The sequence below is a fragment of the Entelurus aequoreus genome, linkage group LG02, assembly GCF_033978785.1.
Source record: "Entelurus aequoreus isolate RoL-2023_Sb linkage group LG02, RoL_Eaeq_v1.1, whole genome shotgun sequence".
NCBI lineage: Eukaryota > Metazoa > Chordata > Actinopteri > Syngnathiformes > Syngnathidae > Entelurus > Entelurus aequoreus.
The window spans coordinates 95,738,311-95,755,810 of record NC_084732.1 but is presented as its reverse complement, the minus strand read 5'-3'; the positions used below and the strand labels follow the sequence as shown (position 1 = coordinate 95,755,810).

Here is a 17,500-nt window from a genome sequence, read left to right as displayed (position 1 = left end):
ATTATGAGATAAAAAGTCATAAATATGAGATAAAGTATGAGATAAAAAGTCATAATTAGGAGATTAAAAACTCAATTAGGAGATAAAAAGTCATAAATATGACATAAAAAGTCATAAATTTGAGATAAAATGTCATAAATATGAGATAAAAAGTCATAATTTTGAGATTAAAAACTCATAATTATGAGATAGAAAGTCAGAACTATGAGATAAAAAGTCAAGAGTTATGAGACAAAAAAATCATAAAAATTAGAAATTGTGAGATGAAAAATCATAATTAGGAGATTAAAAACTCAATTAGGAGATTAAAAGTCATAATTATGAGATAAAAAGTCATAAATATGAGATAAAAAGTCATAAATATGACATAAAAAGTCATAATTAGGAGATTAAAAACTCAGTTAGGTGATTAAAAAGTCATAATTATGACTTTTTATCTCCTCATTATGAAAGTCATAATGAGGAGATAAAAACTCATAATTATGAGATAAAAAGTCATAACTGAGATAAAAAGTCATAAATTTGAGATAAAAAGTCATAATTATGAGATAAAAAGTCATAAATATGAGATAAAAAGTCATAATTATGAGATAAAAAGTCATAATTATGACTCCGCCTCAGATTTGCCATCCTTGTTGTCACGGCAACCGCCTCCCTCCCCTGTCCGGCCCCTCCCCCCGTTCCCCCCGCAGGTGGCCATGAAGATCTTCATCTCTCCATCCTCCACCAGCACCTCGGTCTGGAAGGCCTTCTGGAACTTGTCCATGAAGACCAGGTCGGACTCCACCCGGATCTTGTTGGCCCAGATCAAGGTGGTCCCCGGCTGGCAGAAGTGCTTCATGGTGGCCAGGAGCTGGTCCAGGAAGTCGTGGTGGTAGACCACGTCGGCGGCCAGGATGTAGTCGTAGCGGTAGACGGAGGCGGGGTAGCTGCGCTCCAGGTCGGAGTCCCAGGACAGGGGGGCCACCTGGGGGGGGTGTCTGCAGCGCCCCCTGGTGTTCTTGCTCAGGTTGAATCGCAGGTTGCCCAAAACCTCTGGAAGGTCTGTGGCCGTCACCCAGGCTCCTGTAGACCAAGGAACTGCATCACATCCACGGGGTCTTCAACCTTCATCCAGCTGACCGTCAACTAGTAAGCTAATCGCTAACTGACAACTAAAGCGCTAATCGTTAGCTGGCAACTACAGTGCTAATCGCTTGCTGACAACTAGAACGCTAATCGACAACTAACTTGCTAATTGTTAGCTTGCAACTAGAGCGCTAATTATCGCCAGCTAGCAACTAGAGTGCTAATCGCTAACTGACAACTAAAGTTCTAATCCTTAGCTGGCAACTAGAGCGTTAATCTTTAGCAAACAGCTAGAGTGCTAATCACTAGCTGGCAACTAGAGTGTTAATCGCTAGCAGAAAACTAGAGTGCTGAACATTAGTTGGTAACTGAAGTGTTTTTCTGTAGCTGACAACTAGAGTGCTAATTGCTAGCTGGCAACTAGAGCATTAATTGGTAGCTGACAACCAGGGCGCTAATCGCTAGCTGGCACCAAAAGCGTTAATCTGTAGCTGACAACTAGGACACTAACCGCTAGTTGCTAACTATAACGTCAATCTGTAGCTGACAACTTGAGTGCTAATCGTTAGCTGCAAGTACAGTGCTAATCGTAAGCTGAACATTAGTTTGCAACTAGAATGTTTTTCTGTAGCTGACAACTACAGTGCTAATTGCTAGCTGGCAACGAGAGCATTAATTGGTAGCTGACAACTAGGGCGCTAATCGCTAGCGGGCAGCAAGAGCGTTAATCGGTAGCTGACAACTAGGACACTAACTGCTAGCTGGACTATAGCGTCAATCGGTAGCTGACAACTTGAGTGCTAATTGTTAGCGGCAAGTACAGTGCTAATCGCTAACAGAAAATGAAAGCGCTGAACATTAGTTGGCAACTAGAGTGTTTTTCTGTAGCTGATAACTAGAGTGCTAATTGCTAGCTGGCAACTAGAGCATTAATTGGTAGCTGACAACTAGGGCGCTAATCGATAGCTGGCACCAAAAGCGTTAATCGGTAGCTGATAACTAGGACACTAACTGCTAGTTGCTAACTATAACGTCAATCTGTAGCTGACAACTTCAGTGCTAACCGTTAGCTGCAAGTACAGTACTAATCGTAAGCTGAACATTAGTTTGCAACTAGAATGTTTTTCTGTAGCTGACAACTACAGTGCTAATTGCTAGCTGGTAACTAGAGCATTAATTGGTAGCTGACAACTAGGGCGCTAATCGCTAGCGGGCAGCAAGAGCGTTAATCGGTAGCTGACAACTAGGACACTAACTGCTAGCTGGCAACTATAGCGTCAATCGGTAGCTGACAACATGAGTGCTAATCGTTAGCTGCAAGTACAGTGCTAATCGCTAGCAGAAAATGAGAGCGCTGAACATTAGTTGGCAACTAGAGTGTTTTTCTGTAGCTGACAACTAGAGTGCTAATTGCTAGCTGGCAACTAGAGCATTAATTGGTAGCTGACAACTAGGGCGCTAATCGATAGCTGGCACCAAAAGCGTTAATCGGTAGCTGACAACTAGGACACTAACTGCTAGTTGCTAACTATAACGTCAATCTGTAGCTGACAACTTCAGTGCTAATCGTTAGCTGCAAGTACAGTGCTAATCGTAAGCTGAACATTAGTTTGCAACTAGAATGTTTTTCTGTAGCTGACAACTACAGTGCTAATTGCTAGCTGGCAACGAGAGCATTAATTGGTAGCTGACAACTGGGGCGCTAATCGCTACCGGGCAGCAAGAGCGTTAATCGGTAGCTGACAACTAGGACACTAACTGCTAGCTGGACTATAGCGTCAATCGGTAGCTGACAACTTGAGTGCTAATTGTTAGCGGCAAGTACAGTGCTAATCGCTAACAGAAAATGAAAGCGCTGAACATTAGTTGGCAACTAGAGTGTTTTTCTGTAGCTGATAACTAGAGTGCTAATTGCTAGCTGGCAACTAGAGCATTAATTGGTAGCTGACAACTAGGGCGCTAATCGATAGCTGGCACCAAAAGCGTTAATCGGTAGCTGATAACTAGGACACTAACTGCTAGTTGCTAACTATAACGTCAATCTGTAGCTGACAACTTCAGTGCTAACCGTTAGCTGCAAGTACAGTACTAATCGTAAGCTGAACATTAGTTTGCAACTAGAATGTTTTTCTGTAGCTGACAACTACAGTGCTAATTGCTAGCTGGCAACTAGAGCATTAATTGGTAGCTGACAACTAGGGCGCTAATCGCTAGCGGGCAGCAAGAGCGTTAATCGGTAGCTGACAACTAGGACACTAACTGCTAGCTGGCAACTATAGCGTCAATCGGTAGCTGACAACTTGAGTGCTAATCGTTAGTGGCAAGTACAGTGCTAATCGCTAGCAGAAAATGAAAGCGCTGAACATTAGTTGGCAACTAGAGTGTTTTTCTGTAGCTGATAACTAGAGTGCTAATTGCTAGCTGGCAACTAGAGCATTAATTGGTAGCTGACAACTAGGGCGCTAATCGATAGCTGGCACCAAAAGCGTTAATCGGTAGCTGACAACTAGGACACTAACTGCTAGTTGCTAACTATAACGTCAATCTGTAGCTGACAACTTCAGTGCTAATCGTTAGCTGCAAGTACAGTGCTAATCGTAAGCTGAACATTAGTTTGCAACTAGAATGTTTTTCTGTAGCTGACAACTACAGTGCTAATTGCTAGCTGGCAACGAGAGCATTAATTGGTAGCTGACAACTAGGGCGCTAATCGCTAGCGGGCAGCATGAGTGTTAATCGGTAGCTGACAACTAGGACACTAACTGCTAGCTGGCAACTATAGCGTCAATCGGTAGCTGACAACATGAGTGCTAATTGTTAGCTGCAAGTACAGTGCTAATCGCTAGCAGAAAATGAGAGCGCTGAACATTAGTTGGCAACTAGAGTGCTAATTGCTAGCTGGCAACTAGAGCATTAATTGGTAGCTGACAACTAGGGCGCTAATCGATAGCTGGCACCAAAAGCGTTAATCGGTAGCTGACAACTAGGACACTAACTGCTAGTTGCTAACTATGACGTCAATCTGTAGCTGACAACTTGAGTGCTAATTGTTAGCTGAACATTAGTTTGCAACTAGAATGTTTTTCTGTAGCTGACAACTACAGTGCTAATTGCTAGCTGGCAACGAGAGCATTAATTGGTAGCTGACAACTAGGGCGCTAATCGCTAGTGGGCAGCAAGAGCGTTAATCGGTAGCTGACAACTAGGACACTAACTGCTAGCTGGCAACTATAGCGTCAATCGGTAGCTGACAACTTGAGTGCTAATCGCTAGCTGCAAGTACAGTGCTAATCGCTAGCAGAAAATGAAAGCGCTGAACATTAGTTGGCAACTAGAGTGTTTTTCTGTAGCTGACAACTAGAGTGCTAATTGCTAGCTGGCAACTAGAGCATTAATTGGTAGCTGACAACTAGGGCGCTAATCGATAGCTGGCACCAAAAGCGTTAATCGGTAGCTGACAACTAGGACACTAACTGCTAGTTGCTAACTATAACGTCAATCTGTAGCTGACAACTTCAGTGCTAATCGTTAGCTGCAAGTACAGTGCTAATCGTAAGCTGAACATTAGTTTGCAACTAGAATGTTTTTCTGTAGCTGACAACTACAGTGCTAATTGCTAGTTGGCAACGAGAGCATTAATTGGTAGCTGACAACTAGGGCGCTAATCGCTAGCGGGCAGCAAGAGCGTTAATCGGTAGCTGACAACTAGGACACTAACTGCTAGCTGGCAACTATAGCGTCAATCGGTAGCTGACAACTTGAGTGCTAATCATTAGCTGCAAGTACAGTGCTAATCGCTAGCAGAAAATGAAAGCGCTGAACATTAGTTGGCAACTAGAGTGTTTTTCTGTAGCTGACAACTAGAGTGCTAATTGCTAGCTGGCAACTAGAGGATTAATCGGTAGCTGACAACTAGGGCGCTAATCACCAGCTGGCAACTAGAGCGCTAATCGTAAGCTTGGCAACTAGAGCGTCAATCGGTAGCTGACAACTTGAGTGCTAATTGTTAGCTGCAAGTACAGTGCTAATCGCTAGCAGAAAATGAGAGCGCTGAACATTAGTTGGCAACTCGAGTGTTTTTCTGTAGCTGACAACTAGAGTGCTAATTGCTAGCTGGCAACTAGAGCATTAATCGGTAGCTGACAACTAGGGCGCTAATCACCAGCTGGCAACTAGAGCGCTAATCGTAAGCTTGGCAACTAGAGCGTCAATCGGTAGCTGACAACTTGAGTGCTAATTGTTAGCTGCAAGTACAGTGCTAATCGCTAGCAGAAAATGAGAGCGGTGAACATTAGTTGGCAACTCGAGTGTTTTTCTGTAGCTGACAACTAGAGTGCTAATTGCTAGCTGGCAACTAGAGCATTAATCGGTAGCTGACAACTAGGGCGCTAATCACCAGCTGGCAACTAGAGCGCTAATCGTAAGCTTGGCAACTAGAGCGTCAATCGGTAGCTGACAACTTGAGTGCTAATTGTTAGCTGCAAGTACAGTGCTAATCGCTAGCAGAAAATGAGAGCGCTGAACATTAGTTGGCAACTCAAGTGTTTTTCTGTAGCTGACAACTAGAGTGCTAATTGCTAGCTGGCAACTAGAGCATTAATCGGTAGCTGACAACTAGGGCGCTAATCACCAGCTGGCAACTAGAGCGCTAATCGTAAGCTTGGCAACCAGAGCGCTAATCGCTAGCTGGTAACCAAACGCTATTCTGTTGCTGATAACGACAGTGCTAATCGCTGGCTGGGAACTAGAGTGTTAATCGGTAGCTGACAATAGAGCACTAATTGTTAGCTGGCAACTATAGTGCTAATTGCTAGCAGACAACTCCAGAGGGACAAGCGGTTCAAAACAGATGGATGAATATTAGAATGACATCATTATAATTTAGTCACATGATCAAAGTTTGTGTATTTAAGACATTTTACTGTTGTGGAAAAGTTTCAGTGGAAATATCAAAAATATAAAAATAGATTTTAAAAATATCTTCCAAAATGTTAACACCTTCCTGCAGTACCTCTGCAGACCCCTGGAGGGCGCACCCCCATGTAAGAGGTGTGCTGCACCTACCCAGCAGCGAGGCCACGATGGACAGAAGACCAGTTCCTGCACCGATCTCCAGCACCGCCTTGTCCTGCACACTCACTTGATGCTGGTTCCACGCCAGGTAGTCACACAGAGCCAGCGCCTGGCAGCATGGACACAACTTCATATAAGACAACTTTGTATAACACAACTTGATATAAGACAACTTTGTATAGGACAACTTTATATAAGACAACTTTATATAAGACATCTTTATATCAGACAACTTAGTATAAGACAATTTTATATAAGACAACTTTATATAAGAAAACTAAGACAACTTTATATAAGACAACTTTATATAAGACAACTTTATATCAGACAACTTTACATAAGACATCTTTATATAAGACAACTTTATATAAGACAACTTGATATAAGACAACTAAGACATCTTTATATCAGACAACTTTACATAATACATCTTTATATAAGACAACTTTATATAAGACAACTTTATATAAGACAACTTCATATAAGACAACTTGATATAAGACAAGTTTATATAAGACAACTTGATATAAGACAAGTTGACATAAGACAACTTTATATAGGACAAGTTGATATAAGACAAGTTGATACAAGACAAGTTGATGTAAGACAAGTTGATGTAAGACAAGTTGATATAAGACAACTTTATATAAGACAAGTTGATATAAGACATCTTCATATAAGACAAGTTGATATAATGCATCTTTATACAAGACAAGTTGATGTAAGACAAGTTGATATAGGACAAGTTGATGTAAGACAAGATGATGTAAGACAAGATGATGTAAGACAAGATGATGTAAGACAAGATGATGTAAGACAAGATGATGTAAGACAAGTTGTTATAAGACAAGTTGATATAAGACAAGTTGATGTAAGACAAGTTGATGTAAGACAAGTTGATGTAAGACAAGTTGATGTAAGACAAGTTGATATAAGACAAGTTGATGTAAGACAACTTTATATAAGACAAGTTGATATAAGACAAGTTGATATAAGACATCTTCATATAAGACAAGTTGATGTAAGACAAGTTGATGTAAGACAAGTTGATGTAAGACAAGTTGATATAAGACAACTTTATATAAGACAAGTTGATATAAGACAAGTTGATATAAGACAAGTTGATATAAGACAAGATGATGTAAGACAAGATGATGTAAGACAAGTTGATATAAGACAAGTTGATGTAAGACAAGTTGATATAAGACAAGTTGATATAAGACATCTTCATATAAGACAAGTTGATGGAAGACAAGTTGAGATAAGACAAGTTGATATAAGACAACTTTATATAAGACAAGTTGATATAAGACAAGTTGATATAAGACATCTTCATATAAGACAAGTTGATGTAAGACAAGTTGATGTAAGACAAGTTGATATAAGACAAGTTGAGATAAGACAACTTTATATAAGACAAGTTGATACAAGACATCTTCATATAAGACAAGTTGATATAATACATCTTTATATAAGACAAGTTGATATAAGACAAGTTGATGTAAGACAAGTTGATATAAGACAAGTTGATGTAAGACAACTTTATATAAGACAAGTTGATATAAGACAAGTTGATATAAGACATCTTCATATAAGACAAGTTGATGTAAGACAAGTTGATGTAAGACAAGTTGAGATAAGACAAGTTGATGTAAGACAAGTTGATATAACACAAGTTGATATAAGACAAATTGATGTAAGACAAGTTGATGTAAGACAAGTTGATATAAGACAAGTTGATGTAAGACAACTTTATATAAGACAAGTTGATATAAGACAAGTTGATATAAGACATCTTCATATAAGACAAGTTGATGGAAGACAAGTTGAGATAAGACAACTTTATATAAGACAAGTTGATATAAGACAAGTTGATATAAGACAAATTGATATAAGACAAGATGATGTAAGACAAGATGATGTAAGACAAGTTGATATAAGACAGGTTGATATAAGACAGGTTGATGTAAGACAAGTTGATATAAGACAAGTTGATGTAAGACAAGTTGATGTAAGACAAGTTGATATAAGACAAGTTGATGTAAGACAACTTTATATAAGACAAGTTGATATAAGACAAGTTGATATAAGACATCTTCATATAAGACAAGTTGATGTAAGACAAGTTGATGTAAGACAAGTTGATATAAGACAAGTTGAGATAAGACAACTTTATATAAGACAAGTTGATATAAGACATCTTCATATAAGACAAGTTGATATGATACATCTTTATATAAGACACGTTGATATAAGACAAGTTGATGTAAGACAAGTTGATGTAAGACAAGTTGATATAAGACAACTTTATATAAGACAAGTTGATATAAGACAAGTTGATATAAGACATCTTTATATAAGACAAGTTGATGTAAGACAAGTTGATATAAGACAAGATGATGTAAGACAAGTTGATGTAAGACAAGTTGATATAAGACAAGTTGATGTAAGACAAGTTGATATAAGACAAGTTGATGTAAGACAAGTTGATGTAAGACAAGATGATGTAAGACAAGATGATGTAAGACAAGTTGATATAAGACAAGTTGATGTAAGACAAGTTGATGTAAGACAAGTTGATATAAAACAAGTTGATATAAGACAAGATGATGTAAGACAAGATGATGTAAGACAAGTTGATATAAGACAAGTTGAGATAAGACAACTTTATATAAGACAAGTTGATATAAGACATCTTCATATAAGACAAGTTGATATAATACATCTTTATATAAGACAAGTTGATGTAAGACAAGTTGATGTAAGACAAGTTGATATAAGACAAGTTGATACAACACAAGTTGATGTAAGACAAGATGATGTAAGACAAGATGATGTAAGACAAGATGATGTAAGACAAGTTGATGTAAGACAAGTTGATATAAGACAGGTTGATATAAGACAAGTTGATGTAAGACAAGTTGATGTAAGACAAGATTATGTAAGACAAGATTATGTAAGACAAGATGATGTAAGACAAGATGATGTAAGACAGGTTGATATAAGACAAGTTGATATAAGAAGAAGAACTCACTGCAGGCCAAATCATGCCAGCGTATGAGTCCAAGGCCTCCTGCACGATGATGTCATGACCCACATAGAAGTACATTTCTCTGTCAGGTCTCTGGAAGAAACATGGCGTCCAACCTTGTCTTTTCTCACACACACCTGTCACACACACAACACACACGTCACCTTAACTTCATTGCTTTTCTTACCTTTCTGAACATTCTTACTTTTCTTGCCTTCCTCATCTTTCTTTCTTTTCTTACCTTCCTCATCTTTCTTACCTTTCTCATCTGTCTTTCTTTTTTTTACCTTCTTCATCTTTCTGTCTTTTCTTACCTTCCTCATATTTCTTACCTTTCTCATCTTTCTTACTTTTCTTACATTTCTTGTAATTCTTAATTCTTAATTTTTACTTATCTTTCTCACCTTCCTTATTTTTCTTACCTTTCTGACTTTTCTTTCCTTCCTCATCTTTCTTACCTTTCTTACCTTCCTAATCTTTCTTACCTTCCTAGTCTTTCTTACCTTCCTCATCTTTCTTACTATTGTTACCTTTCTCACTTCCCTTACCTTTCTTATCTTTCTTACTTTTCTTACCTTCATCATCTTTCTTATGTTCCTCATCTTTCTTACTTTTCTTACCTTTCTCACTTTCCTTATCTTTCTTACTTTCCTCATTTTTCTTACTTTTCTTACCTTCCTCATCTCACTTACCTTTCTTACCTTCCTCATATTTCTTACCTTTCTCACTTACCCTACCTTTCTTACATTCCTCATCTTTCTTACTTTTCTTATCCTCCTTACTTTTCTTAAAGGTCTTACTTTTTTGTCTTTACTTTTTTTTTTTACTTTTCTTGCCTTCCTCATCTTTTTTATTTGTCTTACCTTTCTTACTCTTCTTAATTTTCTTACCTTCCGTACTTTTCTTAACGTTCTTACTTTTTACCTTCTTTTCCTACTTAACTGAACTTTCTCACTTTTCTTACCTTTCTCATCTTTCTTACTTTTCTTACCTAACTGAATGTTCTTACTTTTCTTACCTTTTGCAACTAAAGGAACTTTCTTACCTTTCTGAACGTTCTTTTTTAACCTTTATTACTTTTCTTCCCTTTCCTACTATTCTTACGGTTCTCACTTTTCCTACCTTTCTTATTTTTCCTACCTTTCTTACATTTTTTACCTTTCCTACATTCTTCATTTTATGACCTTTCTTACCTCTCTCACCATTCTTACCCTTCTGCTTCTTCTCGATCTCTTCCTCTTCTTCTTGCTTCATGTCCACTCTGCTCCTCACACACTGGTGGTCCCCCACAGACAAATGATCCATATGAAGTTCTGTTGACATAAAAAAATAAAGGTGACACAAATATTCTCAGGTGATTAAATCCATCCTAATTGGACTCAGATTCGCCTTTTATTTGAGAGCAGATAGGACAGTTTTGTCCTATCTGGTCTATGAGCATTGACTGATGAAACCTGCCGAGGAGCAGCTCATGTTCATGAACTAGATAGGACAGCACTAGTCAGATAAGAGTTGTCCTATCTAGCCTATGATCATGACATAATGAATCCTACTCAATAAAGCCTAGTCCTGCCTAGGACTGTCCTATCTAGTCTATGAGCATAAACTAATGATGCCTGCTCAATAAAGCCTAGTCTGACAACAGCTGTCCTAACTAGTCTATAATCATGAACTAATGATGCCCGCTTAATGGAACCTAGTTTGACTACAGCTGTCCTAACTAGTCAATAATCATGAGTTACTGATGCCTGCTCAATGAAGCCCAGTCTGACTAGAGCTGTCCTATCTAGTCTTTGAGCATAAAATAATGACACCTGCTTGATGAATCCTAGTCTGATTAGAGCTGTCTCAACTACTTTATAAGCATTAACTGATGAAGCCTAGTCTGTCTAATGCTGTCCTATCTAGTCTATGAGCATATAATTGTGAAACCTGATCGATGAATATCAGTCTTACTTTAGTTGTTTTAACTAGCCTATGAGCATGAATTAATAAAGCCTGTTCAATAAAGCCTACCTAGTCTGACCAGAGCTGTCCTATCAAGTCTATGAGCATGAACTAATAAAGCTTGTCCGTTAAAGCCTAGTCTGACTAGAGCTGTTAAAGCCTAGTCTGACTAGAGCTGTCCTATTAAGTCTATAAACATGAAATAATGAAACCTTCTCGTTGAAGCCTGGTCTGACCAGAGCTGTCCTATCTAGTCTATGAGCTTGAAATAATGAGACATTTTCAATAATGCCTAGTCTGCCCAGAGCTGTCCCATCTAATCTATGAGCATGGACTGATGAATCCTACTTGATATAGCTTAGTCTGACCAGAGCTGTCCTATCTAGTCTATTAGCATGAACTGATGAATCCTGTTTGATAAAGCGTAGTCTGACCAGAGCTGTTCTATCTAGTCTATGAGCATGAACTAATGAAAACTTTTCGATAAAGCCTAGTCTGACCAGAGCGGTCCTATCTAGTCTATGAGCATGAACTGATGAATCCTGCTTGATAAAGCTTAGTCTGACTAGAGCTGTCCTATCTAATCTATGAGTATGACTGATGAATCCTGCTCGATATAGCTTAGTCTGACTAGAGCTGTTCTATCTAGTCTATGAGCATGAAATAATGAAAACTTTTCGATAAAGCCTAGTCTGACCAGAGCGGTCCTATCTAGTCTATGAGCATGAACTGATGAATCCTGCTTGATAAAGCCTAGTCTGACTAGAGCTGTCCTATCTAGTCTATGAGCATGAAATAATGAAAACTTTTCGATAAAGTCTAGTCTGACCAGAGCGTTCCTATCTAGTCTATGAGCATGAACTGATGAATCCTGCTCGATATAGCTTAGTCTGACCAGAGCTGTTCTATCTAGTCTATGAGCATGAACTGATTAATCCTGTTTGATAAAGCCTAGTCTGACCAGAGCTGTTCTATCTAGTCTATGAGCATGAAATAATGAAAACTTTTCGATAAAGCCTAGTCTGACCAGAGCGGTCCTATCTAGTCTACGAGCATGAACTGATGAATCCTGCTCGATAAACCCTAGTCTGACTAGAGCTGTCCTATCTAATCTATGAGTATGACTGATGAATCCTGCTCGATATAGCTTAGTCTGACCAGAGCTGTCCTATCTAGTCTATGAGCATGAACTGATGAATCCTGCTCGATAAACCCTAGTCTGACTAGAGCTGTCCTATCTAGTCTATGAGCATGACCTGATTAATCCTGCTTGATAAAGCCTAGTATGACCAGAGCTGTTCTATTTAGTCTATGAGCATGAACTGATGAATCCTGCTCGATAAACCCTAGTCTGACTAGAGCTGTTCTATCTAGTCTATGAGCATGAAATACTGAAACCTTTTCGAAAAAGCTGACTCTGACCAGAGCTGTCCTATCTAGTCTATGAACATGAACTGATGAATCCTGCTCGATATAGCTTAGTCTGACCAGAGCTGTCCTATCTAGTCTATGAGCATGACCTAATGAATACTGCCAAAGAGGATACAAGACAATCTGAACAGACCACCTGTGATCAATTAGTGATCGTTACAACTGAACAATCATGTTCACAGACATGAAAGAGAAAGTCCTAATTACACATCATTAATTATGCAGATGAATAAATTAATCATGTTTTACATTCACACATAAATATAATATATTCAACTTGTGCATTCAAATGGAATCTAAGAACCAGCGTCCTCTGTAGTGGACATTTAAGACCAAAAAAACATTTGTGATTAATGTGATTAATATGATCAATGTGATTAATGTGATTAATATGATTAATATGACTAATGTGATTAATATGATCAATGTGATTAATATGATTAATGTGATTAATATGATTAATGTAATTAGTATGATTAATGTGATTGTGTTTAATGTGATTAATATGATTAATGTAATTAATGTGATTCATATGATTAATGTGATTAATATGATTAATATTATTAATGTGATTAATGTGATTAATATGATTAATGTGATTGTGATTAATATGATTAATGTGATTAATATGATTAATGTGATTGTGTTTAATGTGATTAATGTGATTAATATGATTAATGTGATTAATGTAATTAATATGATTAATGTGATTGTGTTTAATGTGATTAATATGATTAATGTAATTAATATGATTATGTGATTGTTTAATGTGATTAATGTGATTAATATGATTAATATGATTAATGTGATTAATGTGATTAACATGATTAATGTGATTAATATGATTAATATGATTAATGTGATTAATATGATTAATGTGATTGTGTTTAATGTGATTAATGTGATTAATATGATTGTGATTAATGTGATTAACATGATTAATATGATTAATGTGATTAATATGATTCATGTGATTAATATGATTAATGTGTTTAATGTGATTAATACTCAAAGAAGACACACAGACCTGTTATGCCAAACACAAACGTCCACCGAAGGACATTCGAGACCAAGAAGACATTTATGATTCATGTGATTAATATGATTCATGTGATTAATATGATTCATGTGATTAATATGATTAATGTGATTAATATGATTCATGTGATTAATATGATTCATGTGATTAATATGATTAATGTGATTAATACTCAAAGAAGACACACAAACGTCCACTGCAGAGGACATTTGAAACCAAGAAGACATTTATGATTGTGATCAATATGATTAATGTGATTGTCATTAATGTGATTAATATGATTAATGTGATTAATATGATTAATGTGATTAATACTCAAAGAAGACACACAAACGTCCACTGCAGAGGACATTTGAGACCAAGAAGACATTTATGATTGTGATTAATATGATTAATGTGATTGTCATTAATGTGATTAATATGATTAATGTGATTAATGTGATTAATATAATTAATGTGATTAATATAATTAATATAATTAATGTGATTAATACTCAAAGAAGACACACAGACCTGTTATGCCAAACACAAATGTCCACTGCAGAGGACATTTGAGACCAAGAAGACATTTATGATTAATGTGATTAATATTAATCACATTAATCATATGATGAATGTGATTAATACTCAAAGAAGACACACAGTTATGCCAAACACAAACGTCCACTCAGCAAAAAGTTCTTACCTGAGAAGCGTGGGAAGCTAGCATGCAGGCAGGCTGTGTCCACTCTGAGTTATACACTCAGCATCTTGCAGGACACTCCCCCCCCCATCATCATCATCATCATCATCATCATCACAAGGGGCACCTGGGTATTTTTAGCGCGGCGGTGACCGTGCTGAATAAAGAGGCGCGGCGGGAGCACACGGCGAGATGATTTGCGAGCGATGTCATGGTAGTGGCGGGGCTTTCGGGGCCGCATGCATTTCCTGGATGGACAACCTGCGCCTGGTTCACGTCAAAACAAAGACTGTGGCGTCCAGCTGCTTGACCGACCACCGCGCTAAGAATAGTCCCTCGTAAATACTCCGTTTGTGCGTCTTGAAGTAAACATGCGCTTCTTGGATTTATGTGTGGTGCTTGGACATTTTTTACAACCTGCACAAGGTTCACATGTTCTGTCAGAGTGGCGAAACTCATCCATCTTTCAATTCCTATTTGCAACCATTCTTAATCCATTCAAAAAAAGACATTCAAAAACTTTTCGAGAAAGCCTAGTCTGACCAGAGCTGTCCTATCTAGTCTATGAGCATGGACTGATGAATCCTATCCGTTAAAGCCTAATCCGACCATAGCTGTCCTATCTAGTCTATGAACATGCACTGATTAATCCTGTTCGATAAAGCCTAGTCTGACCAGAGCTGTCCTATCTAGTCTATGAACATGAAATAATGAAAACTTTTCGATAAAGCCTAGTCTGACCAGAGCTGTCCTATCTAGTCTATGAACATGAAATAATGAAAACTTTTCGATAAAGCCTAGTCTGACCAGAGCTGTCCTATCTAGTCTATGAACATGAAATAATGAAAACTTTTCGATAAAGCCTAGTCTGACCAGAGCTGTCCTATCTAGTCTATGAACATGAAATAATGAAAACTTTTCGATAAAGCCTAGTCTGACCAGAGCTGTCCTATCTAGTCTATGAACATGAAATAATGAAAACTTTTCGATAAAGCCTAGTCTGACCAGAGCTGTCCTATCTAGTCTATGAACATGAAATAATGAAAACTTTTCGATAAAGCCTAGTCTGACCAGAGCTGTCCTATCTAGTCTATGAACATGAAATAATGAAAACTTTTCGATAAAGCCTAGTCTGACCAGAGCTGTCCTATCTAGTCTATGAACATGAAATAATGAAAACTTTTCGATAAAGCCTAGTCTGACCAGAGCTGTCCTATCTAGTCTATGAACATGAAATAATGAAAACTTTTCGATAAAGCCTAGTCTGACCAGAGCTGTCCTATCTAGTCTATGAACATGAAATAATGAAAACTTTTCGATAAAGCCTAGTCTGACCAGGGCTGTCCTATCTAGTCTATGAACATGAAATAATGAAAATTTTTCGATAAAGTCTAGTCTGACCAGAGCTGTCCTATCTAGTCTATGAACATGAAATAATGAAAACTTTTCGATAAAGCCTAGTCTAACCAGAGCTGTCCTATCTAGTCTATGAACATGCACTGATTAATCCTGTTCGATAAAGCCTAGTCGGACCAGAGCTGTCCTATCTAGTCTATGAACATGAAATAATGAAAACTTTTCGATAAAGCCTAGTCTGACCAGAGCTGTCCTATCTAGTCTATGAACATGAAATAATGAAAACTTTTCGATAAAGCCTAGTCTGACCATGGTTGTCCTATCTAGTCTATGAGCATGGACTGATGAATCCTACCCGTTAAAGCCTAGTCCGACCATAGCTGTCCTATCTAGTCTATGAACATGCACTGATTAATCCTGTTCGATAAAGCCTAGTCTGACCATAGCTGTCCTATCTAGTCTATGAACATGAAATAATGAAAACTTTTCGATAAAGCCTAGTCCGACCAGAGCTGTTCTATCTAGTCTATGAACATGAAATAATGAAAACTTTTCGATAAAGCCTAGTCTGACCAGGGTTGTCCTATCTAGTCTATGAGCATGGACTGATGAATCCTACCCGTTAAAGCCTAGTCCGACCATAGCTGTCCTATCTAGTCTATGAACATGCACTGATTAATCCTGTTTGATAAACCCTAGTCTGACCAGAGCTGTCCTATCTAGTCTATGAACATGAAATAATGAAAACTTTTCGATAAAGCCTAGTCTGACCAGAGCTATCCTATCTAGTCTATGAACATGAAATAATGAAAACTTTTCGATAAAGCCTAGTCTGACCAGAGCTGTCCTATCTAGTCTATGAACATGAAATAATGAAAACTTTTCGATAAAGCCTAGTCTGACCAGAGCTGTCCTATCTAGTCTATGAACATGAAATAATGAAAACTTTTCGATAAAGCCTAGTCTGACCAGAGCTGTCCTATCTAGTCTATGAACATGAAATAATGAAAACTTTTCGATAAAGCCTAGTCTGACCAGAGCTGTCCTATCTAGTCTATGAACATGAAATAATGAAAACTTTTCGATAAAGCCTAGTCTGACCAGAGCTGTCCTATCTAGTCTATGAAGATGAAATAATGAAAACTTTTCGATAAAGCCTAGTCTGACCAGAGCTGTCCTATCTAGTCTATGAACATGAAATAATGAAAACTTTTCGATAAAGCCTAGTCTGACCAGAGCTGTTCTATCTAGTCTATGAACATGAACTGATGAAAACTTTTCGATAAAGCCTAGTCTGACCAGAGCTGTCCTATCTAGTCTATGAACATGAAATAATGAAAACTTTTCGATAAAGCCTAGTCTGACCAGAGCTGTCCTATCTAGTCTATGAACATGAAATAATGAAAACTTTTCGATAAAGCCTAGTCTCACCAGAGCTGTCCTATCTAGTCTATGAACATGAAATAATGAAAACATGGTTGCATTTGTTTATAATTTATTAAAACTTTTCGATAAAGCCTAGTTTGACCAGAGCTGTTCTATCTAGTCTATAAGCATATAAGTATTAGGCCTGCTCGATGCAGAGCTGTCCTAACTAGTCTATGAGCATGAACTAATAAAGCCTTTTCGATAAAAAATAGTCCGACCAGAGCTGTCCTATTTAGTCTATGAGCATGAATTGATTAATCCTGCTTGATAAACCCTAGTCTGACCAGAGCTGTCCTATCTAATCTATGAGCATGAACTGATGAATCCTGCTCCAGAAAGCCTAGTCTGACTAGAGCTGTCCTATCTAACCTATGAGCATGACTGATGAATCCTGCTCACTATAGCTTTATTAGACCAGAGCTGCCCTATCTAGTGTATGAGCATG

The 17,500-nt window shown here is 37.7% G+C and overlaps 1 protein-coding gene across 1 annotated transcript; it reads right to left on the bottom strand.

Moving 5' to 3' along the window:
- Window positions 1–604: 604 nt before the first annotated feature.
- LOC133642611 (protein-lysine methyltransferase METTL21C-like) lies at window positions 605–14,287 on the bottom strand. The gene is made up of 5 exons (XM_062036907.1): window positions 14,275–14,287; window positions 10,384–10,485; window positions 9,176–9,309; window positions 6,133–6,250; window positions 605–1,065 (listed from the first exon to the last, which is right to left on the bottom strand). The coding sequence occupies exons 2-5, from the start codon at window positions 10,475–10,477 to the stop codon at window positions 605–607; spliced, it is 807 nt and encodes a 268-aa protein (XP_061892891.1). The 5' UTR covers window positions 10,478–10,485; window positions 14,275–14,287.
- Window positions 14,288–17,500: the final 3,213 nt, after the last annotated feature.